Raw genomic sequence first — 24,525 nt, 5'->3', positions numbered from 1 at the left:
CGTGTCCCAGGATTTCCCACCACGCCCTCACGAGCCCAGGGCAGTGGCACGGGGCACTCGGGGGAGGGGGGGGGGGGACAGCCATCTCGAAGCCACGTGGTTACTATGGGGAGCCACACCCGGGACCAGCCCTCATGCTGCTGCACGCAGCAGGCTCTGCATCCAGCATCTCCGTTGACCTGGAGACCACTTCATCTGTTCCCCACATGGCTTCTCCTCCCTAAGGTTGTCTTTTCAAACCTACAGCTTTTGGGGATGACTCTCTAAGATAAATAAGCCACGCTGTCTCAGCTCCAAACTCAGACTTGGCATGGAGGGTCCCCATCTCCCCCGAACTCACTTCTCACAGCTCCCACAACACGACTTCACATGTAAGGATGAAGGCATGTTTGCAGTGATCCAGGCTACGGGGTTCTTGATGAGAGGCCACAGAACCGGCGATTCAAACCTGCCATCTTTTGCGAGGGGCTGTAAGCTATGCCAGTGACCTCAGGCCCCTGAGCCTGTCTGCCATCACCCCTCAGCTGTGGCCACCTAGCGAACATGTTCCCACAAAGCCTCTTCTGAGGTCAGGCCAGGACCCCCCTCGGCCCACACAGACCCCAGGACTGCAGGGATGCATCCTTGGCCCACGGTTCCATCCTCTGACCCAAGCCCCTCTCCCATCAATGTCTTAGAGTTCTACCCATTCGTGAGGGGACGGAATATAGTCAAGTCTTCTAAAGAGCCCAACCCCTCCCAGCAAAGCTGGTTACCGCTCCAGCCTCCGGCGGGTTCTACCCCTCAGCAAGGCTGGCCACGCCTTTCCCATCCTCCTTCCTCTTCGCTCTGTGCTCAACAAATGCTGCACAAAGATGCTGGCTGGACCCCAGCGACCAGGACCACATGTTCCTCCCAGCTTCCTAATTCCCCCGAAAATACAGGACTGGACGGTCCAATGGCATTTTGAATGGACAGTGTTTCGAATGGTGACAAAGTTCATAAACTCACAGACTTAAAATAAACATGGGAACACGAAGAGTCAAAAGAATGAAAGATTTAAAATCAGAAACCTTGGGTTCACGTGGGTCGTGTGATTAAAAGATCGGTTAATTAACCTCATTAATTGTACAACCAACCACCTACCCAGGATGGCCCCAGGCCCCACCTGCCATTCTAGAACAGTGTTAGGGTCCGGGCACATGCTGGGAACTCTCTCTTCCATAAAACAGGGAGGGCGACAGCTACCTGTCACTTGTCCCCGTTACCTGCCCACTCTGTCTCCCTCCAACCTACACATGTTAGTCAGGGGCATGATTCTGGTGCATTAACTGGGTGGATCCTATTGCGCGTAAATAACAGTTGACTTTCTGAAATCGCTTGGGACTATCTCAAGGTGTGTTTGCTTTGCTTTGTCCCTTGTCTACTTTCAGAAAGGCTGCTGTCTTCGGTCACACCTGGCACAGGCTCCTCTGCTCATTCCCGAGTCAACATGGCACCAGGCTCCTCCCACACATGGGCGGAGCCTCTGTAGCTGCTCCACTGCCACCTGTGGCTTCAGAGTCACCGCCGTCTTGTGCTGACCTTGGTGCCAGAGTGATGAGGAAGCAGCACCTTGCAGAGGTGTCTAACCTCAAAAAAAGAGCCAAAAATAACTGCTTCTCCATGTACCCATCCCGCTTTTTTTTTTTTGGAGGTAAGAATGTCTGCTAATGGCCCCTTTGGAGGCATCTCCTGAAATCACTCATCAGAAATGTTTCCTCTTCTTTTTCTGTGTCCTGTGAGAATCACGTGCTCTTTCCAAGGACTCTGGAAAGCCGGGCATGTCACGTCCAGAGGCAGCAGCTGCAGGCGTCAAAGGCTTAAATTTTTCAGACAAACTCAAGGAATGACTTTCCCACTCTCTTTGTTTGGAAGGCTGACGAATGCGCATCAACAGATCTGTCTCTCTGAGAGGGGAATTCTCTTGAAAGTGCCTCTGGCATCTCAGAGGAAAATCCTGGGATTTTCTTTATTCTTCTGAAATGAAGCCAAGGACATACTTCATCCTTCGATGATTAATAAAGCACCCCCACTTCCCTCAAAGCTGCCCCGTTTCTCTGTGCACCTTAGAACGCGAGCCTTCCTGACCCAGAGCGTCAGGAAAATGGAAACGGGAACCGCTCACAGCAGCCAGACCATGGTGGCTACAGGAACCTCGTGAGAAGGACCACCCGCACACCTCGAGGTGTAAAGCACCCTTTCCACCTGATTCCCCTTCTGCTCAGACTTTCTAAGAAACCTCTCCATCTCTACAAGGTACCACCTGCCCTTGAAGCATTTGCGAAATTGCGTGACACAACACCAGACGTTGCAACTGAGCTATGGAAATTCTGGATCGAAGGAACGGGCCATTCGTTTCAAGATAACGTTGCCATTGACAACAGCACAATTTAAACTCAATTAAAACCTGATAGACACAGCTCTTTGCAAGACACGCTTTGCCTGGAATAAAGGAGGATGGAGCTCGCGTTCCAGTGAAAACAATGGCTTATTTTTCTGCTTCTGTTTGATGCATGGCGTGAGCTTTGCTCCTTTTAAATTTGCAGAAACTTACATTTAAAAGCAAGACTTTGACCTTAAGCCCGGTTTGCTGTGAAGCTACCAAGACGTGCTTCCTTTTACACCAGCATGTGCTGACTGGAGGGCCAGGAACCCTAAAGCCGTCAGGGGTCAGGGGTCAGACCAATTGGAGACCTTAGTAGCCCAGGAAGCGGTAACAAGCCCAACTAGTATCCGTGAGGATTCGGGTTCTATCCCTGGCCTCGCTCAGTGGGTTAAGGACCCCGCCTTGCCGTGAGCTGTGGTACAGGTCACAGACGCGGCATTGCAGTGTCTGTGGCGTAGGCTGGCAGCTGTAGCTCTGATTTGACCCGTAGCCTGGGAATTTCCATATGCTGCAGATGCGGCCCTAAAAAGCAAAAAACCAAAAACCCAGATTACCTGAAATTTTTTTATATATAAAATGGCTATGTTTTCAGCGGGCATCTCACAAGGTCGCTGCCGTGGAATCGAGCCTGTCAAGGGAGGCAGCCTCTGTACTTAGGTGGGGCACACCGTCCTTCCCAAAGGACCCTAACTGGCTGAAATGAAACCCGGAGCCCGACAGGACACGAGGCTCCAAACACCAAGGGCACAGGTGCGAGAGAGGGGAGCCATTCCTGAGACGCTGACCTGACACCCTTAGCTGGCAGGACGCACACATCTGACCCGACCATGTATACGCCCAGGAGTCTGCACCCGAGGGAGGGAGGCTCTCGTCCCCTGCGGCTCCTGACCTTCAGAACCAGAACATTCAAGTTCAAAAGCACCAAAGATGTGCGATACCCACGTGTTTACAAACTAACAGCAGTCCATCTCATGCAACTGGGTTGGCCTACAGTCTCCCCTCGCCCCCTGGGGCAGCAGCCGTCTGCACAAAGTGGGGTTCGGCACCAGCAGAGACTGGGCCTTCTCCATCGCCTGTGTCCTGAGGTCCAGCGAGGTCCTCCAGTGTCGGGTTTCAGGAGACTTGGGCACACGTCCCCGGGGACAGTGAGAATGGAGGGATGTAGGAGAATGTACGATCCTGTTACCTCCTCACACTCCCAGGGACCCAGGACCTGTCGGCCAGGAGAAGGGGCTGTTCAGATGGCCTGGCCTGCTGTCCCCAGTGACCAGAGGGCGCCCACACTTAAGAGCAAGGACTGCTACGGCGGGCGGCTTCGAGGATGGCTCGGGATAGAAGTGGATTCATCCAAGACTTTTCTCATAACCAGTGTCTCTCTAAACCTCAAGCATGAGGTTGGTCTCATGAGGTGTTCAGGCCGGCTGGCCTTCCACCCGTGTGAAGGAAGCCAAGCCCCGGGCTTATGACTGTGCAGGGGCCTCTGTCTGCAATGCTTTACGGGCCTGGGAATCCAACCCACAGGGCGACAGAGCACAGATCAAACCAGCTGTGTGCATGGCTGGCCCCGAGGGTACCAGGGTGGAGGACATCGTCAGCATCAGAAGCTTTTCTAAACGTTCCTGGACTCATTCACGTGCAGACAGAGCCCTGTTCACCTTTTCACTGGGGGAAAGTGGTCCTATCACAGTCAGCATCACCGATAAGAGCCGCTCTGGATGTCAACGCATCAAGCTAAATACTTTCATTACGACGGAGCGGACGTTTATAACCAGGCAGCACTGTCGGGGGACAAGAGGGCAGTTTATTCCATATTTTATTTCTCTATTTTCTCTCACTGTTCAGCTTCACCTCCCACTCTCCCCACAGCAGGTTAATTCTCTGAGCCGCCTGTCTTCTCTCCCGGTAGCCTCTATGCCTAGCAGGTGCCTGGGACAGAGAGGGTATTTAACAAGCATCTGTTTCATGAATTGATCCTCCAGAGCCGGCTCAGCCCCACCTCCAGCTTGCCCCCTGCATCCCGCTGGCACCACGAAGAACCTGGGCTGGCCATTTAGCCGCAGACCTGCCAGAGGTGTGGCGCAAGGTCCCTGTGGGTCCCTGATGGCCATTTAACCCTGCGCAGCCGGTTCTCACACGCTGTGGCTCCTGAGGCCGGGTGGGGTCCAGCAGCTTGGGCTGATTCACTGGCTGCCCTTCCAAAACAATACGGGTTTCCAGAACATGTCAATGAGCTTTTGGCTTTCTTTTCAGTTTTCAAGACTGCAGAGGGAACCGGGGCGGCCTTTCCTTGGGGTCTCTGGGGAGAGTGTGTTCTTTTTCCTTGGATCCAAGTTAGAGGACGTTGATGAAACTGTTTCCAAGATCAATATTACAAGAAAGCAAGGAAGAAACACAGGCAGGAAAGGAGGGGGGAGGGAGGAAAAGAAGGAAGGAACGGGGAGGGGGGGAGAGGAAAAGAAAGAGAGAGAGAAAAAAGATGAAAGGAAAGAAAGGAGAAAGAAGGAAAGAAAGAAAAAGAAAAGATAGAAGGAATAAAGAGAGAAAAAGAAAGAAAGCAAAAGAACAATAGAAAAAAGGAAAAGAGAAAGGAAAGAAGAAGAAAGAAGGAAAGAAAAAAGAAAATGAAGAAAGGAAAGATGGATGAGAGAAAGAAAAGAGAAAGAAAGAAGGAAAGAAGGAAGGAAAGAAAAAAGAGAAAAAAGGAGAAAAGGGAAGAGGGAAGGAAAGAAGAAAGAAGGAAAGAAGAGAGAGAGAGATGGAAAAAAGAAAGAGACAGGAAAGAAAGAATAAAAACCAACAGACAGTAACAGCACAATCAAAGCCACAGCGCTGAGCCTGTGGCTCTCTGGATGGTGGCATGTGCGGGACCTCTAGCAGCCACACAAGCACGCACTGTCTCCTGAAATGCAAGAGTGCACTTACTAGCCAGAGGCGTCCCTGCACAGGAAGGCTGGGGTATGGCTTGCACGCAGCTCCTCCTGGCCAGGGCCGGGCTGACCCACGCGTGGCACCACGACACGGGTGCTGAGCTGAAGCCCCAGGCTGGTTTTCTCAGGCTGCAGTACGGGTGGCTGGCTGCTTCCCTTTCTTGCATTACAATTTTTTTTTTTTTTGAAGCCTCTCCTTTACCACCTCTGCTCCACTGCCTCATCAGGCTGCAGCAGCGGCTTTCAGGAAGTTACCAAGAAGCTTCATTCTCCACGATTTTTGTAAATAGTGTCATAGCCATGCTGGTGCCCGTTTTGGGAGATTAGTTCGGTGGCACTCTTGTGGTCGGGTGTGTCTATAAACCAATTGCCTGGCTTCAGAAAGTTCAAAGGGACTTCCCACCCCCCAAAATTACCCTAGGGAGTGCATAAGAATAAACCAGATGGGTGAAAACTAAAACTAGAACTCCCAGATTTCTGCATTGAATTCAACTGCTCTGCTTCGGCGAACAACTTTGTTTTCACATGTTTACTTTTTGCTTTATTCGTGACACTTTGTACTTATCACATATCCGCAAGACCTGTGGTTGAAACAGAGCTACAGGAAAGAAATCCAGATGATGTAACAACACTAAACTGGACCTAGATTTGCTCTAAATCAAATGTGGTCCTCACCAGAAGAACGAAGACGCAAAATTCCAAATTCCTTTGTGACGACAACCGAGAAAATTGTTTTGTAGGTAAAACTGATGGAAAGACTGCTTCAGGGACGCTGATTAATAACTAGTTTGGGGCTAAATTTCAGCAAGGATTCGTTTTTGAATGGTTATCTATGATACAACGACACCTTCCTCTACAGAAGCCCAGATCTGCCCCATCCAGTAGGTTGCCCCTCAACAGAGACTGCTTCCAAGCGCTTGAAAGGTGAGAACTCCAAAGTGAGGTGTGCGGTAAAGCATCAAATACACGCTGGGTTTCAAAGCCTCAACAGCAAAAAAAAAAAAAGTAAAATACTCATTAATGATTGTCTACATCAAGAGCATGTTTAAATAGCAAAATCTCGAGTGTACTGAATTAAATAACACGTATAAAAATTCACTCCATCCGGGTCAGTTTTCTTTTTTAAGGGGACTGCTAGGAATCTGGGAATGACATCCGTGAGGCTACGCTAGCCTGTGGTTAGTGCTGCTCAAACAGGTCATTCCCCCCTTGCGTAAATACGAAATGCTGGTTGTCATTCATCCAGGAGACCTCTCCCCACCCAGGACAGTTCAAGGTCACCGTGCCTCAGTTGGTATGGAGCCCAGCTGCCTGCGTAGGACCTGGCTGGAAAGACCCCCTCACCCACCTGGCAGGGAGCGTGCACGTGGTGTGTGCGTGCACAGGGCAGGCTGATTTTAAGGATGCATTTTTAGGAGACACGCCACCAGTAATTAAAAAAAAAAAAACAGTTACTGAAATGGGCCAAACAAATGAACAAATAGAAACTTTAAGATAATTTTTAACCCCTGCAGCGTCAAATATAAAAATCAGTACTGAGCCCACATGTTAGTAATAACAGTACTTCTTAAAGAAAAAAAAATCGTGAGTAAGGGCAGTATTTGTAATGACAAAATAACTCTTCTCGTCCCAGGATGAAAACCGCTTGACTCAAAACCACTTCAGCACTGTCTACTGAACACGAATTTCACCAAAGACCGCTTGAAGGGTGATGCTGAGATGGACTAAGGGGTGTCTGTACCGGATAATAGGTAACTGTCACCATGTAACATGATGGGAGAACAGAGGCCGTCAGAAGCGGGGGGGGGGGGGGGGGGGCGCACTGGCGAAGCTGTATTTTTGCTGTTACGTGTTTAACTGACAAAGGTGGAGATACTGGGAATGTGGCAAACTGCTGCCAGATTTTCCATGAATAGTAATATAAACAATCCCAGAATTGCCCATAGAGCTGTAACAAAAGTCCTTTTCGCCTTTCAGCAGGATTTCACCACCCGTATGACAGTCCATCCTGGAAAGGAGAGGGGCCCCCTTTGCCGCGCGCTCTGGAAGCACGGCGAGGCCCAGGCTTGGAGACCTGCCGCTCATCACAGCCGCCCGCTGGGCGGGGAGGACACCGGATGTTCACGCGGCTTCACCAGAATCGAGCCCGGGTGCTTTCAGTGGAAATCAACAGCCTGCAGCCACATCCCCTGCAGGGGAAAAGCTCTCCTGGCAGGCGGCCTGGCAGAGACAGGCCCTAGACCTGCTCAAAGATCCTCGCAGCCTGAAAGTAGGGCACCCGAGACTCCCCAGTTAATCCAGCGGTGGCCAGTGGTGGCACTCCGAGCAGGAAAGCTGGCAAGAGCCTCTCTGCCTTCAGCACCGGGAGCCTCCCGAGCGCTCACCCCTGCCACGCACACTCTGCTGAGCCCTTGCTGGCACAGGGTCCCAGTGAGGCCACCATGTACTTAGGGACCACCAGGGAGGTCACCTCCCAGATCCGCACCCACATCTCAGGGCTGCAGCGAATCCAAGGACCTCAGCGCAAAAATACTTTCGAGAAGACCAATCCAATCTCATGTTTGGAAGGACAGCATGAAGCCAGGGCTTTCCCAGAAAAATCATTTGAATTCAGCAACGTATTGATGTAATGCAGACAAGTCTCGGTTTGCATTTAAAGTTCTTCAAACCAAAACAGCAATAATGATAATAATGATAATAATGACAGCTCATAAATATGACAGAATCTTTCAGTCCCCCAGTGACAAAACTAAAGCGCTAAAGCCGCGTTCTACGTATGAATACAGAAAATCCAATTGGTCTGACATTTCTGGTTTGGGGACATCTACAGCAAAGCATCACTTGGAATCCACTCACATTGGGCGAGCTTCGTTTACCCCTCCTGCCCCCACCCTGGTCTCCCCAACTGGCTGGCTGACTCTTTCCTAACACCCTCTCCATAAAACACACACGCACACACCTGCTCCACACAACCTCCAGCAAACTACTTCCTGCTTTCCATAGGAGCTGTCAAGACCTTAAAACCATATTTAAGCCCCCATATGCAGGTAAACCAGCTCTCAAAAAAAAAAAAAAAAGAAAAAAAGTCCTCATTTGTAGCATTTGTCCATTTCTGGTGTAAATTCTTCCAACCACACTAGGCTCCAGGCTACCATCCGCTAAACAAGAGCCCGGCAGCTTGGGCTCCAGCCCTGCAACCCGAATGCATTCTGAATTCTCTGTGAGTTTCCCATCCCCCAAATCCTAACAGCCAAAGGGTTTGCAGTTTTGAGCAGCTCTGCAGTAACGTGTGAACTATAGTTCCTGCTGAGACCTTGCAAGGCGCTGGCTTATCTGGCGGTGACAGTAGCCCAGCCTCAGCCCCCACCCCAGGGCTGTGGGAACCAAGGAGGCAGCTTCCTGGGTAGGGCCTGGCTCTACCAAGCAAGGGTTGTCATCTCCTCGAACTGGTGCTGTGGAAACTTCACAGGGCAATGGTTAGGGCTCGGCTCTGCTTAAACCTTTCTACTTTTGCATAAGAGGAGGGGAAGCTTTTTTTTCTGGGTTATATTTACACTTCCCAAATCAGCAATGTCCTAACCAGACAGAAGGACAGGTGGCAACTGGCAACCACAGCTCAAAACCTTTTTTTTTCTTTCTCTCTCTCTCTCTCTCTCTTTTTTTTTTTTTTTCCATTTCTTTCTGAAACCCTTGTAGAAGGAAAGTTAACGAAATGTCGGTTGGTTGGTGTATACACAGCAGTATCGAGGCTTTCAACCCAGATGGGGCGAAGCAGACAAAATGGGGACCCAAACCCTAGAACAGAAAATGCTGTTTATCTCCCTATGCTGACAGCTAAAAATCTAACTCTGCTGCCCTCAGCACACCAAGTGGGCACAACGGGCTCCTGCATTTACGTTTTCAGAAGAAGATGGAGGTAAAGGGGCTTTGGTTTCTCTTGGTCAAAATAAGCGGCTTCTCCTAGTTCACATGATCCCTTGGAGACAGGAAGTGAAACCTGGAAGCGGGCTGGGAACGCCAGGCTCAGCTCGGAGGGTTCCAAACTCTCCTGGCCCCGTTTTTTCTACGGATTATTCCCTTTTTTTCCAAAATTCATACTTCCAGGTCTGGGACACTACTGAGTCTATTACAAAGTCTTGAGCCATCAGCCCCAAGTGCGGCCTGCGGTGTGAAGCCTGCGTGGGTGGGTGCCTGACCGAGTGGAGATACGTGTTCTCGGCTGGGAAACGTGTTGAGGTGTCAAGAGGAGCCGGGGAGGGGGGTGAGGGGTGTGGGGGACACGGTGGAGGTGTGTGTGGGGGGTGGCTAAACCCTCCCATGGGAGGGGCAGTCTCAGCCTGAATGCAGATGTGGCCTTAAATTCCCTCCCCTCCACTTCAAACCTCTCTCCACTGTCCTGCCAGCGCTTTTGCCTGACAAAGCAGGGCCACTGGCCACCCATTCACTAGGTCCCCATGTCCTGGACGCCTCCCCGAAGCTGGGGTGCAGTGAGCAAAGCCCAGGGGTGCCCTTTCCCGCAGGGCAGACAGGCCTGCCCTGCAGGGAGCTGCTGGGGGTGGGGGTAGGGGGCTGCCAGGTTAGCTCAGCAAGGCCCTCTCACTGGGACTCCCGCATGGAGACTGGATGCCGGAGGGCACAGGCGACAGGGTCCAGGCAAGAAAAGCAGAGCCCCAGCCCGGCGCCCCGAAGGCTGGTCCTGCCTCCTCTGCGCCCCCGTTTCCTCCTGGCCTGGGCTGTGGCATTTTACTTCTTTCTCTCCTGAAGGACCCTCCTCTGACACAGGGCCCTCCGGGCATCCTCGCCGGCTGCCCCCTCGGCCTGCTCAGGGCTCTCCCTTTGGCCCTAAAGTCCAAGTCCGCAGCACGGCCCTCCGATCTTTTGCTCGCTGCCCTGGGCCGCCCGGCCTGCCCAGCCGCCTCTGGGAGCTCATCAGCCCTCTGACGTCTGTGCCATGAAGACTTTCTAGAAACGCCACCTGACTCACACCACTCGTTCTCTGCCCCCACCCTGGCTTTCTCTCCCAGACCACCGCACCCCTCTGTGCCCAGGGCCCCGGGGCTCCTCATCCCTCGCGCTGAGCTCCCAGCACAGCTGGACCAGCTCTGGCCACCTCCTACACGTCCTGACTTCCAGATGGTTCCTTGGCTATGAACTGCTAACAGGCTTCCAGTCACCCCCAAGTCTGTGTCCCCTGCCCATTTTGTTTAAGAGAATCACTCTTGTCACGTCACTCACCATGGGGACACACTGTGGCCACTGCCAGCACCCGCCCCCCCCCCCCCCACCTCCACCGGCCTCGGCCTCCTGGCTCAGGCCCACGTCATTTGAGGGCTCCCCTCCACAAACCACGGCTCACCCCAGACAGGCCGAGGGGCCTCTACTGTGACGGTGACCCCCCCTTCCCCTCTGCCCACCCAGCACCCGTTTCTGAAGGCCAAAATGCGACTCACCTTCCGTGCCCCTGCTCGAACATCAGCTCTCTAAGGCTCCCTGTCCCCAAGCCTCCCGCACTCCGCAGCCTGGCTGGGAACAGGCCTTTCTCCCTCACTGTCCCACATCCTTCGAGTTCCCCAGAGTGGCCTCTGCTGTGCCTGACTCTCGCTGGGTCCCTAGACTCCAGGCCCTCAGAGTGTCTTGCAGGGAGTACTCCAGGTGGAGCTGATGCCAACACCTAGGCTGCGTGGCTGCCCTCGGGGCTCACGCTGCACCTGCACACAAAGAGGGCAGGTGGCTCCCTCACCCCGTGGGTCCCGGCACAGCCATGCTCCTCCAAGGGCCCGTGTGGCCTTGAGTCAATGGCTCCCCCAGGACACACACACACACACACACATACACACCCGCTTCAGTTTTCTCCAAAAAATGTTCCTAAGCCTCTGCCTGGTCCTAAGCTTGGTGCCCGATTCCCACCGTCTATCCTGGGGCCTCGTGCAGGATGGACCCAGGGCTGCACAGTCACTTGTTGTAACTCAGGGCACCAACACTGTCCCGCAAAGGCCATGGTCTCCAGCTGGTCTGCGCTGGCCGACAAAAGAGACGTGACGGAAAAGTCAACATTTGCTTTCCCATCTGCAATGTCATCGTCCCCCTTCTCGGAACCCGAAAGACTTAGAAGGGAGGCAAAATCTTTTTTTTTTTAATTTTTTTTTTAATGGCCCTGTCTCATGTTTTGGGAAATTCAGGACAATGAGCATCTCCCACTAGCATACCCTGGGTTTGGCTACACCACCAGTGACAGGGTCTGCTGCCTTCCCAGGGCACCCCAAGGGTGAGGCAGCGATTTGCAAGACAAATAGGACAGAATCTTTTTTTGTTTTTTCTTTTTGAGGCCGCATCCATGGCATATGGAAGTTCTTAGGCTAGGGGTCCAATCAGAGCTGCAGGTGCCAGCCTATGCCACAGCCACAGCAACGCAGGCTCTGAACCACAACTGTGGCCTACCCCACAGCTCGTGGCAACGCTGGATCCTTAACCCACTGAGCAAGGCCAGGCATGGAACCTGCATCCTCATGGATACTGGTCAGGTTCTTAACCCGATGAGCCACAACGGGAACTCCAGGACAGAATACTTAAAGTGCGCCCCCCCCCCCGCCCCCGCCCCCAACTGCTTCCATCTGCAGAGGAGACAGGCCCCAAATGAGACGTGCACATGAGTCTAAATGGTATGCTTTCAGTTGTTCTTCAGAAGAAAACTGGAAAGCCAGGCGCCCAGCACGGGGATGCAGCTCCACAGACGGTTCCCTCTGCCAGCTCCTGCCACAGAGCACAGCCTGAGCTCAGCTGCAGCCAGTGTTCAGATGCTGCGAGATAATGGTTCTCCCGAGCTCGAAAGGGGTTTATCGGTTCAGAGGAGATGCAGCCCACAGATAAAGACAACTTCCTCTAACTGCTGATTAGGTAAGCGGGCGCGGCATCCGTCCTCAAAGGCTCTCCCCCCGCCCCGACTCCAATGAGACCAAAGCCCCCTGTTTCCATCGTGACAGACTCTCCCCAGCACCTGCCCCTCCCGGGCCGCGGGGGGCGTGACCACCCTCGACCCCACGGTGGTACTTGCTCGGGGTCTGGCTCAGAACTTTAAAGCAAAAGTGAGCTCTGGCACCAGAATCACCCATTAAAAATATCTGAATCCTTTGAAAACTCAAACTCCAGCCTTCATCCTCACGACTAAGTCAAGGAATTTTTATTTCAAGTGAATGGACCCCAAACAAAAACTTAAGTGTTTAGACACGTAGTCATTTTCCTGGATTCCAAGGATGGGGCTGGGGGATGGGAGAGGGGGAAGAAATCCAGATTTTTTTCTACTTCCGTTTTCTTTCCTTTTTTTGCCAGGGTGAACCAAACCCTGGTGGAGCCCCTCAGAGGGAAGGCCCCAGAGGGAGCTCATCCAGCTTCAGGAACGCCAGCTCTGGCATGGCTGGGTCACTATGCTGTGCAGCAGAAACTGGCACAACACTCTAAATCAACTAGACTTCAATAAATGACATTTTTTTCAATAAGATTTTTTAAAAAGGGAGAGAGTGCGAGAGAATGCCGGTTCTGGAGAGCAGCCCGCTCTGAACGCCTCGCTGGGGGAGGTGACTTGCAGGCATTGAGTCCTACACCAAGTGCCAGTGGAATGATGGCTGTCACCTTCCTCCTCTGGGGTGGGGCACCCAAGCAAGCAGGCAAGGGAAGCACATTCTAGAAGGCGACCGGGTGCATATAAACTAAGTCATGGACCCATGCTCACGGCACCCAACACTCACAGCTCCCTCTGCGCTGCAGTGACCACAAGGTCACCCGCATTTGTCTAAGTGGCCAAGCCTCATTCCACCCCAGGCCGGTCTCAAGCCTCTGGCCCTCCACTGATTCGCCCCCCTCCTCCGTGCTCCTACAACTGCTCTTTCTCTGTCAGTCCCTTGGCACCGTGACGCTCCTGCCGCAGGGCCGTCCCCTGATTCCAAGGCCTAACTTGCCTGGCATCTCGCTCAGGGGGCCAGCCGGTTCTCCGGCCTCTCTCTGTCCTTTGCTCCAGCCCACCAAGCCTCCCTCCCCGCCAGCCACAGGCACGCAAGGTCAGAGGGGGAGGGGCCCCCTGTGTCATCCTCAGCCTGACTTGGGTCTGGGCCCAGCCTGCCCCCCAGCCCAGCCCCTCCCCTGCAGGCCTGTGGGCTCACTCTTGGCGTCCAGAACTGGAAGACCCGTGCTCAATTTTAGGGCAGGAAAACCCACACACACCAAGGGACAGCGAGGCAGCAGTGGGCAACACTTCATGCTCTGAGGAAGAACGAGACAGAAGGGCGATTGAATAGAGGTAACCTACATTTTCCACGGCTTTATCCACAATGCTTATCTGCTCCATTAGATGCCACTCCCGACAAGATTCCTGCGTGGGACACTTCAGTGGGCCCCCATCAACAGCTGTCGGCACACCTCCCGGCCCATTTTCCCCTTCTCTAGCGCACCTGCCATGGCTCGCTGAGAACATCTGGGGTTGCCCTCCGAGGTCACCGAGGACGCCCTCTGCTCTAAGCAGTTTCACACACAACCACTTCAGAGAGGTGAGATGCCTCTCATTTTTAAAGACACCACTTCAGAAGAACAAGCCATCATCTCATTAAACGACTGTCCTGGTGACGCAGTCCCCCAGGGTTGGGACGTTCCTTCCTGTGTCTAACTTGAACCCTTCACGCTGCACTTCAGATCCTTGCTTCCTCGAGTTCAGACCTGGATGAAAACGGAGCCCAACAAGGGCCGTGGCTTGGTCTGGCCTCATTCCTCCGACACCTTTTTACCTGTATCTTGTTTTAATCCAGGAGAACCACATCTCCACGCAGTCCTCCAGGAGTTCCTCCCATATGGGGGGGGGGCCCTTGCGGTGCAAAAGGACACTTTGCTCATTCTGGGAATGACCTGCCATCAGTAAGATATGACCTCCCCATCGTGAAGGGCAGATTTCCACCACTTCCCAACAAGGACCCCCCCCCGCCCCCGGTTTGTTCTCCTGGTTGAGATTAGAGTCATCGGGCTGGTGACAGTGGCTCAGGGCTTCTCAGAAGCATTCCTCAGCTCTCCCACAACAGACACCCAGGGGTCTGTCGGCACCGAATACTCCCCGCCTTCCAGCCTCGCCCCCTTCCTCGAGATTCCCACCGGGACGGCAAGCACCCCTGACTTGAACTTGGGTCCGGCAGGTCTTTATCTCCCTGGTGGCCTTGTCCTCTTCTGACGGACTCCTCCCTGCTCTCCTTGGCTCTGTTTTCAGGTCGCTTGTTCTATGGCTCCCATGCTTAGAAATCAACACATCCCTCATCCATCCCCAGGGCTGCACGTCTTCCCCACTCTTCTCCTCTCTCAGGAAGTTACCACAGGCTCCTTCACTCAGCTCAAAAAACTTTAAAAGAGGAGTTTCCATCGTGGCTCAGTGGTTAACAACCCGACTCGCATCCATGAGGACGCGGGTTCAATCCCTGGCCTCACTCCGTGGGCTAAGGATCTGGCGTTGCTGTGGCTGTGGTGTAGGCCAGAGGCTACAGCTCCGATTTGACCCCTAGCCTGGAAACCTCCACATGCTGTGGGTGCGGCCCTTAAAAAAAAGCCCCCAAAAAAAAATCCTTTTTCTGATGTTTACTGTCTTTTTTTACTTTATGTCTTTGTTATTCTGTCCTCAGCAAAGCATGTTTGAGGGTTTTTTTAGCCACACCCAAAGCATGTGGAAGTTTCCTGGCCAAGGACCGAACCCACGCCACAGCAGCGACCAGTGCAGTGGCAGTGAAAATGCCAGGTCCTTAACCCACTGCACCACCAGGGAACTCTGCATTTTTTCAGTGAACCCTGGAAACCCTTCTATGAGCTGTGCTCGGCGCTGTGGCCACTTTGAGATGAGGACAGTGTCTGGCCTGGGGGGCTGGACGCGGCCCTTCTGTCTCCCAGGCGCGTCGCCCCGGGCAGCCTCCGCCCTCCCCACCCCTCCCTGCTTGTCCTCTGAGGCTGGTGGCTCGTCTGCAGGGAGGGGCTCCTGCTTCCTGTTGTCTGTCTCCTGGCCCAGCCTCCTTCTGCTCTTCTGCCTTCTTCCCGGGGAGCTGACGAAATACAGTTTCAAGCGCGTTTCCTTTTCGTTCTTCTACTCAACCCTCTGTCATTTCAAACTGTCTCCTAGTGCTAGTGACCTCCTCACTGGTTTAGAGCTACTTGTGACGCATTCCTTTAATAAACAACCCATCCCCGCATTCTCAAGCCGGCCCATTTCCTGCAAAACCCAGGAAGGATGGTTTCTAAAGCTCAGGGTCCCTGCGCGAAGAGTAACTGCGTTCCTTCTTGCTGGCTTCACTCTGTGGTCCTCCGGGGTCCTCTGCCTTGTTAACCGGTCTCCTCAATGCCCCCACTTCCACCCCTGCCCTGGACTCCCCCCGCCCTGTCCTCTGTGCTTCTGTCCTTTGCAATTTCCTTGCAGTGACCCCCCAGCACTCCTTGGTCAACTGCTGCCCTGTTTCAGCACCATGTTCCCTGCCTGTCCACGTGGCTATGACAAACGCTATTTCCAAGCCAAGAGAAGAGGCTTCTGGGGTGTTTTGAGGTGGATGACTCTGAAACTCAGTTTTTAGAAACTTCATGTGAATGAGAATCACACCACAGGGCGAGGAACCCCTGGGAGGAGCCCACAGGTGATCACAGACTCCCCACCCCCGCCCCAGCCCATCTAGCGCCAGAACGCAGCCTGGGGACCAGTGGCTGGATGACCTCCTCCCTCTCAGGTCCTACGGGGCGACATGCTGAGACCGCGAAGGCATCTGTAACACCGGCTGCTTTACCTCCCCCAAGTGCACTGTTCCCTCCCCAGGAATCAGCCCAGTTTCCATTTTTCGAAAGGATGGCAGGCTGCACAGTGCAGCTGTGGGGGTGTGGGGGGAGGGGGCTCCCCCGTTTCTCCATAACCAGCCCAGCGTCCAACCTCTGGTGTCTGGGCTCTCGGCTCATTTTACATCCACCTAACTTCTCTGGCTTTGGGTCCCTGAGGCCCAGGGGACACAGGAGGCTCTTCTTGGTGATGTGTGACAATGTACCTATCTCACTGCTTGCTTTAGGGACGAAGCAAATCAGACCAGGCGGGGTAACCCCACCGGGAGCTTTTCACAGGCCACCTCTGCACATCTTTACCGTGAATGCACCCCATCGCCGTCTTAATGTTTTGATTTCAATTTGACTTTTTAATTGATGTAAGTGTGTCTCGAAAGGAAACTCTGCCGCAGTTCAGCGGGCGTCTGACAGGCCAGGACCTCCTGCACTAAAGGGAAGACGGTGAAGCAGATGCCCTCTGGGGTCTCAGCCTGGGGAACGCAGGTGTGCAGAACACAGAGGAGAAGGCACAAAGGCAGCGTCTTTCCCCACCTGCCCCCCGCCCCGTAGAAAAGGGGCTCAGAAAGCACTTGTCTTCTGGGCTTCTCCCTTCCACGGGCTGCAGCTGCTACCCTGGCCGGTTTGCACAGCTACCTGCACAGCTACATGAAAAAGAAACCCAAGAACCCTAACCTGCAAGGTCTGCCTGATTTCTAAGACCCATGAACACACACAAAATTGGTTTCTTAGTTGCCCGAGAGCATGTCTGGCAGGAAGATACCTGGCGGCGCTCAGGACCCAGGAGCTTCACCCACGTGCCCTCCTTGGCTCCACCCAAGACCGGTCCTACCTCGGTTCTACCTGTGTGCCCTTCACGACACTCCTCTGGGCAAAGAAGTGGCTCAAGCTCAGAGCCTTTACTTTAAAACAGGAAAAAGAAAACAGGTATTCCAAGGGACCGCTGACTCATGAGCTAGGGCACAATGGAGCAAAAGCTTTGAGCCAGAACTTGAGTCCCCTTCTGACTCTGCCATGTGACCTTGGCTAATCCACAGACTTCTCTGGGCCTCAATTTTCTCCTAACATAGAGGACGGAAGAAGCTCTCTAAACCTGAACGGCAGCCTGGGCAGGCTACCTGGGCAGGGATTGCAGGCCCTTTCAGGCACTCTTCCATGCCAAAGGTGTGTAAATGTCTGCTCACTGAGATTATTTAGATGTACTTTAACATGAAAAAAGTTCTATTTATCAACTTTTCTATTTCGAGTTCAACTAGACAGTGAAAGAAATAGCCGTGAGGAGGCCCCACTGTGGCACAGTGGGATGGGTGGCATCTCTGAGCACGGGCACACAGGTTTGATCCCCAGCCCAGCTCAGTGGGTTAAAGGATCCAGCACCGCCACAGCTGAGGCGTAGGTCGCAACTGTGGTTCAGATCTGACCCCTGGCCCGGGAACTCCATATGCCACAAGGTGGCCAAAAAGAATGAAAAAAAAAAAAAAAAAAGCGATGAGAGGGTTCACCTAAAATTGCCAGATTGGGCTCCGTCTGAACAAAAGCTATGAAAATGAATAGCCCGATGGCCAGAACACATAAAATGGATATTTTTCACCCACTGCCATCCATAAAACGGGAGATTCCTGCCATGCACTGAGGACAGGAGGTGGTGCCAGCCCTGTGCTCTCCTTGGGGTGGGGGTGCTGATGGACGCTGCCCCTTCGCTCCCCATGCGGGGTTCCCGGCCACACGGAGCTGGGTCCCCCTCCTGCATTTCTTGTTTCCTTAACTTGGGGGCTGAGGGGAAACCACAGACGGAAGGGCTGCAGAGACCACGGCCCCGCAGGCCGGGAGGGCATGGGGCTGCACACAAAGCGGGGGGTTGGGGGGGGCGGGGGGGGGCACTCACCGGCTCCTCTCTCGCCCTTGCAGTTCTGCTGTCCTCCAGACGTGGTGGACAGGTCTTCGGGCACCGGCATGGGCTCATCGCCATCGTCCGCGGTGTCGCTCACGGGAGGGCTCTCCTTCCCTGGGGAGACAAGGGGGAGCTTGGGAGTCTGGGGACGTGGCGGTCACGAGGACGGGCCGGGGGCAGGGTGGCCTGGGCCTCACCTTGGCTTAGCCTGAGTGACTGGGATGAGTTCGCATTCCCTGTTGGGGTGAGAGCCGGCCCCCCTTTTCTATAAGACCATCACTTCCGCACCCCAAAATGGGAGAGCACAGACACAAACAACACCTAAACCACCTGCAGTGACCTCTGTAGAGGTCACACGGCCAAAGCTGCGGCGAGCGGGGGGTGTGTGTGCGCGTGCGCGCATCCATGGATATTCACATATTCTGTGTAAGATGCGGTGACATAGTTCCTTCATTGAAATCAACTCTAGTCTTTAGACATTCTCACGACCAGTGACTCCATTTCCACAACTTTATTCCCAATGACTGTGTCATATTCCTTTGCAAAGGCAACTAGGATTTACTTAAATCCTTTTTGTACTTTTGAACTTAGACTGTGTTCAATCTTTTTTTTTTCTGGTCTTTTTGCCATTTCTAGGGCCACTTCTGCAGCACATGGAGAATCCCAGGCTGGGGTCAAATCAGAGCTGTAGCCCCCGGCCTACACCAGAGCCACAGCCACGCTGGATCTAAGCCGCGTCTGTGACATACACCACAGCTCACGGCAACGCCGGATCCTTAACCCACTGAGCAAGGCCAGGGATCGAACCCGCAACCTCATGGTTCTTAGTCGGATTCGTTCACCACTGAGCCACGATGGGAACTCCATTTTTTTTTTTTTTAATGATAAAACAACTCTGTGGTGAACCTGCTAAGAGCCAGCCTTTGCCCGCGTTCCTAATGAGCACAATGGCATCACCCTTGCAAGTTCTACATCTGGGTCAGAAGCATCCACGTTTTTAAGGCTCTGCGTGTGTTCGGCTGAATAGCCTACCTATAAGTCTGGTTTCTCTTCACCCCCTTACAAGTCTGCTCACCACCCTCATGTGAGTTTGTTTTGAAGGTCACTTGTTTGGGCAACCTGGTCAGAGCCACGCATTCTGAGTCCGTTGCCTCTCTTTTCAAGAGCCAGGGAATATTGCTGCCAGATGCCCAATGTGGATACTGTGGTGGGGTCAGCAAGCTTGGAAGGAGGAAGAGCAGGCAATGCCATGCCTCCCAGGAACATAATTCCGTCCTCATCTGCACAGAAAGCCTGTCACCAGGAATTCTTGGGTTTTGTTTTGGTTTTTTTTGTTTGTTTGTTTTTGGCTTTTGCTTTTTAGTGTATCATTAATTTACAGTGTTGTGTCAATTTCTGCTGAACAGTATATACTATACAGTGACCCAGTCATATATACACCAATTCTTGAAATAAGAAAATACCACAGAATCCACACAACTCCCAAACTTGCTTCTCATTTACAAAGCAACATTGACCAAGTGAACCAGGCTTCCCCAGGACGCCCTGTCTATTCTGACTGAATTATGATAAACTTCACCAGAAGCTCCAGGATCGGGCAGCTCACGGCCACTTCCAGGAATTCAACCCTGGGAAGCCAGGATGGGTAGAAAATGCTCCTGTTCCTTTGAAACTGAAACCCCTGTATCTTCTCATGTAGGTGGGACCTAAAATTGAGTTAAGAGGCATAAACCACAGGCAAGGAAATGGCTGGTGACCCCCATCCCCTGCCCCGCCCCTGCCCTGGATGCCATGTGCGCTGCTGGGGAGACAGCTGAGATGAAGATGGAAGGTGAGTGGGAAAGTGATGGGCTGGCATGGGCCAGCAGCTGGGCATGTCCACCCAGAAAGCCAGACCCTCAGGACAGTGTCAGATGGTGAGGGGAGTGTGCCTGGACGAGGTGAGGCAGAGTGTGACATGTTCTTGTTGGGCTGAATCAACCACCTGCAAGAGCCACACAACCCATCAGAGAACAGGCAGGACCAGTGCACGCATCCTCAGCAGAGGAGAGGACCCTTCTGGGAATAATGAAAACAGAAGCTGCAAGGTACCAGCTGATGCTTTGGGGAAGAGCACTGTGTTCTCTGGGAGACAGACGTGACCCTTTAATGCTCCAGCTGACCTGTGATCATCCCAGGTGGCAGATTTTCAGAAAGAGCATTATTGGGTATTTCTGGGGAGCCAGTACAGGATGAACAAAGATGGGGCAGGATTATAAGAATTTCCCAGGGGAAAACCAAAGCCAGAGAGAAAGTGACTCAAGCGTTGTGCTGCACTGGATGTGTCTTACGTCACTTAGGGTTTTCAACACCCTAAAGAGGAGGCTTTAAAAGTGGCTGAGGTCTCAGGGCTGCTCTTCACCTATTTCATAAATGGGGAAGAGCCCGGAATAGGAGCAGCAGGAAGCATGAAAACCACCTGACGACTCTCTTCCTTAGGATTTCCTAGAGTAACGGACTCCCACTTCGAGGCCCTCAGGGAGGGGGTCAGAGGCTCTTTTCTCTTTTTTGCTAAGAATAACTTTTAAAAATTATTGAAGTATAGTTGATTTAACATGTTAGTTTCAGATGTCCAGCAAAGCGATGCAGATACAGATGTATAACTTGCTGCTTAGCTTTTTCTGTTTTTACGGCCACACCCATGGCGTACGGAAGTTCCAGGCCAGGAATTGAATCTGAGCTGCAGCTGTGACCTACACCGGCGCTGCAGCAACGCGGGATCCTTTGACCCACTGCGCCAGGTGGGGATTGAACCCACACCTCCACAGAGACCCAAGCCGCTGCATCTGGATCCTTAACCCCGCCCCAGCGGGAACTCCTGTTTATCTGTTTTATTTATAGGCGTGTGTACATGTTAACCCCAAACTCCTAATTTACCCCTCCCTCACGTGGCCGCTTTGGTGACCGTAAGTTTGTTTGCGAAGGCTGTGAGTCTCTTTCTGTTTTGAAACACGTTCATTTGTATCACTTTTTTAGATTCCATGTATAAGCGGTGTCTTACGATAGTTTTGTCCAACTTGTTTCGCTTCACATGAAAATCTCTTGTTCTCGCAAAGGACTTCAGCACCTGAAGCCGGGCTTCTATGTAGAGTGAGACAGTGCCTGGCGGGGAGGCGGGGAGATGAGAGACCCGGGCCCCTCTCTTCCCTGAGGACCCCGAGGAGCCCCTACTGACCATGGGGCCCCTGGCCTAACGATCTGACCCAGTGTTTAAGGGTGCAGAGTGTGAGGTGTGCACAAGCCGCTTTTTGATTAACCAGCTGTCATTCCTATGGGGTGGAAGCAGGAGGTCGAGAAACTTAACTCTATTTATGTGTTTTTTGCTCATTCTGGGCTTCCCGGTGAGAACTTTGGAGAACTGGGGGATGGAGTTAGATACCTGGGCACGTGGAATCAAGGGGGTCACAGGGAATCAGGACCTGCCTGGTGAAGGGGTGCTGTTTCTCTGCTCTGCTCAATTCGTGGGAAAATGCCTCCAAACCACCTTTGTAAAAATTGAGCTGATCAGACTTAAGGAGGAGGAAGTGGTGGAGGAAGGACCGGGAGTTTGGGGTGAGCAGACAAACTACTGTCCGTAGGATGGATGGACAACAAGAGCCTGCTGTGCAGCACAGGGACCTCTATCCAGGATCCTGTGATAAACCATCATGGAAACGAAAACGAAAAAGAATGTATGCATGTGTCTAACTGAGTCACTCTGCTGTAGAGAAGACACTTCAATAGAATTCAAAGAAAATTGAGTCGATCTGTTTCTCAGGAACAAGAGCAACGACAACTCGTTGAGGCACCAGACGTGCTTCCGCCTGCTTGGTCTCGGGCGCTGAGCCGAATGCCAGCCCTCACGTGGCATCGCAGTGCTTTCCCTGTGTCCTGCGTGAGGGGACCAGGAATAATGCAGGAGGTGTGGGCCGTGATTCTAACGCCCCGGGTCGGATCGATCCGTAGGCACCCCCCGTGCAGAGGGAGGCTAAAACAGCAGGCTCGACGTGCACAGTGGCTTCTGAGACAGAGTCAGGGCGGGAGGAGAGCGGGCAAGACATGGCCACTCGCCCGCCAGGCGCCCCGCTGTCACTCGGCCTCGCCTCTGCTCAGCGGTGGTTTTTAAGAGATCATCTGATTTGCCTAAAAGCCCCCAAGTCTGGGCAGTGGCTGCTGAGACACGAATCACTGGCGGGAGCCTTTGTCCTCAGCGGCCCTGGGATTCTGTCTCTGCTGGATATTGCTGCCAGCGACACCTTAGCGCTTGGTCGAAACCTTCATGAGCAGCGACCCTCGTCTTAGGTGTTGATTTTAGACAAATTAACCCCGCCAGCCACTTAAAACACAAGAACCATAGGAAGACGAGAAGAGACACAAAAATAAAGCTATTCAGTCAAGTCAGCACATGTCCGATCACAGCACATGGTGACTGGACGTTAGCTCTGACTTGGCCAAGTAAGATGAGGGGGAACGTGGAATAAGTCCCTTTTCTCAAGGGGAAAGTGAGGCTAAAGAGCACGATTCTGGCTCGGGGCACGGGGTTGTGAGGATAAAACAGCAATGATACGTGTGGACGGGAAAAGGCTAAGTACGCTTATGGTCTTATTTTCTATGGTCTTATTTTGGTCTTAGTTTGTAAACTGAAACTACTGTATTATTTCAGTAATATACTGCTATGTTATATTGACATATTATGTATTACACAATTTATTAAGTGTGTTATAGACACTGTATTATGGAAAGCCAAGGTGTGGCAGCACCAAGAGTCCTTACTTCCCCAAGTGCAAGCAGAATGTCACAGAGAACTGGAGACAGCAAGGAATCAGGTATTTAAATGGAAGAATTTAAGAGGTGCGATCAATGTAATTTCATGTCTTTAGGAAAATAAACAACTGCTTACTGATTTATGTATAATTTATCTACTGCCCACATTTCAACTAAAGCATTACCTACGACCAGTGTTTGGGGCCAAACAGATGGGAAAATTGTTTAATCAGCTTATCAACAGCAAGCAAATAATTTCTCAAACAGTTCTGCGATTCCCGTCTTGCCACTGCATGAGTTTTTACCACAAGCAATTGCCCAGGTGAGCAGAATTCCTGGGGGTGAATGAAAAACACTGACTGTCGCGCTACAGGATGGTGGGAAGCCTGTACCCAACGCCTGTCCGGTTCCCTTGGGACCTCGGATCAATTATTGAAACTTTCCGAGTCTCTGCTTCCTGCCAGCGGAGGACGTTCCTAGAGCTTCTTCCCTGGGGTCTTGTAAGTTGAAACGAGAAAAACGCTGAGTGTGCTGTTTGGTGAATTCCACACACTCAGTCCACGCGACTTGCTGGGATTAACATCTGCCCTGATGCCTCAGCACAGACGGGCCTCGCTGCCCCAGGCAGGCGATGTCTGTCTACAGGGCCCATTTCTGGCTTCCCTGCTCCAACAAACGTGACATATTCCCAGTGAGGAAGCATCCAAGGAGCCTTAGGGCCCTCAGAGCCTGAGCATCCCATAAGCTCAACGGCCCCTGGTTCCCTGTTTGCAGAGGGCACGAGAGTGGTCCAGGAGGCAAGGAAAACTGCCGTCCCAGAGTTGGAGGCAGAGGGGAGATGCTGCTACAGGTCTCACCATCCCCTCTCCCCACGGGTTGACTCTTCCCTGGGAAACCTAAATAAAACCTGTGCACACACATAACCAGTTGTTTGGAAAGCGTTTCAAAGAAGAAGAAAGAGAGAGAGAGAGAGAGAACTTACCGAAAGAATGAAGCTGTGCTCTAAAGGGAAGGATGGCTTGCTTTAGACAGACTCTCCTCGAAGCCTGCTCAGCAGCTCTTCCCAACACAAGTGGAGGCAAGGGGGGAAAGAGCTCCTGAGTGTCTATTATCCGCAGTAAACCAGGGCTCCGTCCTCACGGAGGACACCCCAGGGAAGAAAGAAACAGGTTGTTGGAAAAAAACTCAGACATTAATGATTTCTGTTTTTTCCAGTGAGTATGTCACATATATTAGGTGAGCCCTTATATAACTGCTGATACAGAAGCATTTTTTTTGTTTTTTTTTGGCCTCACCCAGGCATGCACAAGTTCCCAGGCCAGGGATCGAACCTGCGCCACAGCAGCCACCAAGCCACAGCAGTGACAATGCTGGGTCCTTAACCCACTGGAACAAAGGAATTTTGTGTAACATTTTTTAACCTATGATAGCGGCAACCTTATAAGGCTCCACTTAGGGGGGAAAAACCCTATTTTTCTTCTCTGGGAACAGAACATAACAAGGAATAATTTTATGGGCAAAGGGATCATTCAGAGCCTCGTCCTCAGACCTCACATCAAGAAGGTCAACTTCGGAGTTCCTGTCACATGGCACAGCAGAAATGAATCCGATGAGCAACCATGAGGTTGCGGGTTCAACCCCAGGCCTTGCTCAGTGGGTTAAGGATCTGGCGTTGCCGTGAGCTGTGG

At 52.5% G+C, this 24,525-nt stretch overlaps 1 protein-coding gene across 17 annotated transcripts in view; it reads right to left on the bottom strand.

Moving 5' to 3' along the window:
• The window catches only part of IKZF1 (IKAROS family zinc finger 1), a 92,901-nt gene that overhangs the window by 49,942 nt on the left and 18,434 nt on the right, over positions 1-24,525 (bottom strand). For 16 of the 17 annotated variants that reach the window (XM_047752718.1, XM_047752732.1, XM_047752723.1 and 13 more), the window contains one exon: positions 18,050-18,169. In XM_047752718.1, the coding sequence (XP_047608674.1) occupies positions 18,050-18,169 (120 nt within the window). Of the gene's footprint in view, positions 1-13,633; positions 14,779-18,049; positions 18,170-24,525 lie in introns of those variants that run through there. The other variant, XM_047752727.1, reaches the window with a different exon arrangement.

This window comes from Phacochoerus africanus, chromosome 11 (genome assembly GCF_016906955.1).
Source record: "Phacochoerus africanus isolate WHEZ1 chromosome 11, ROS_Pafr_v1, whole genome shotgun sequence".
NCBI classification, from domain to species: Eukaryota; Metazoa; Chordata; class Mammalia; order Artiodactyla; family Suidae; genus Phacochoerus; species Phacochoerus africanus.
This window is presented reverse-complemented; position numbering and strand designations above follow the sequence as displayed.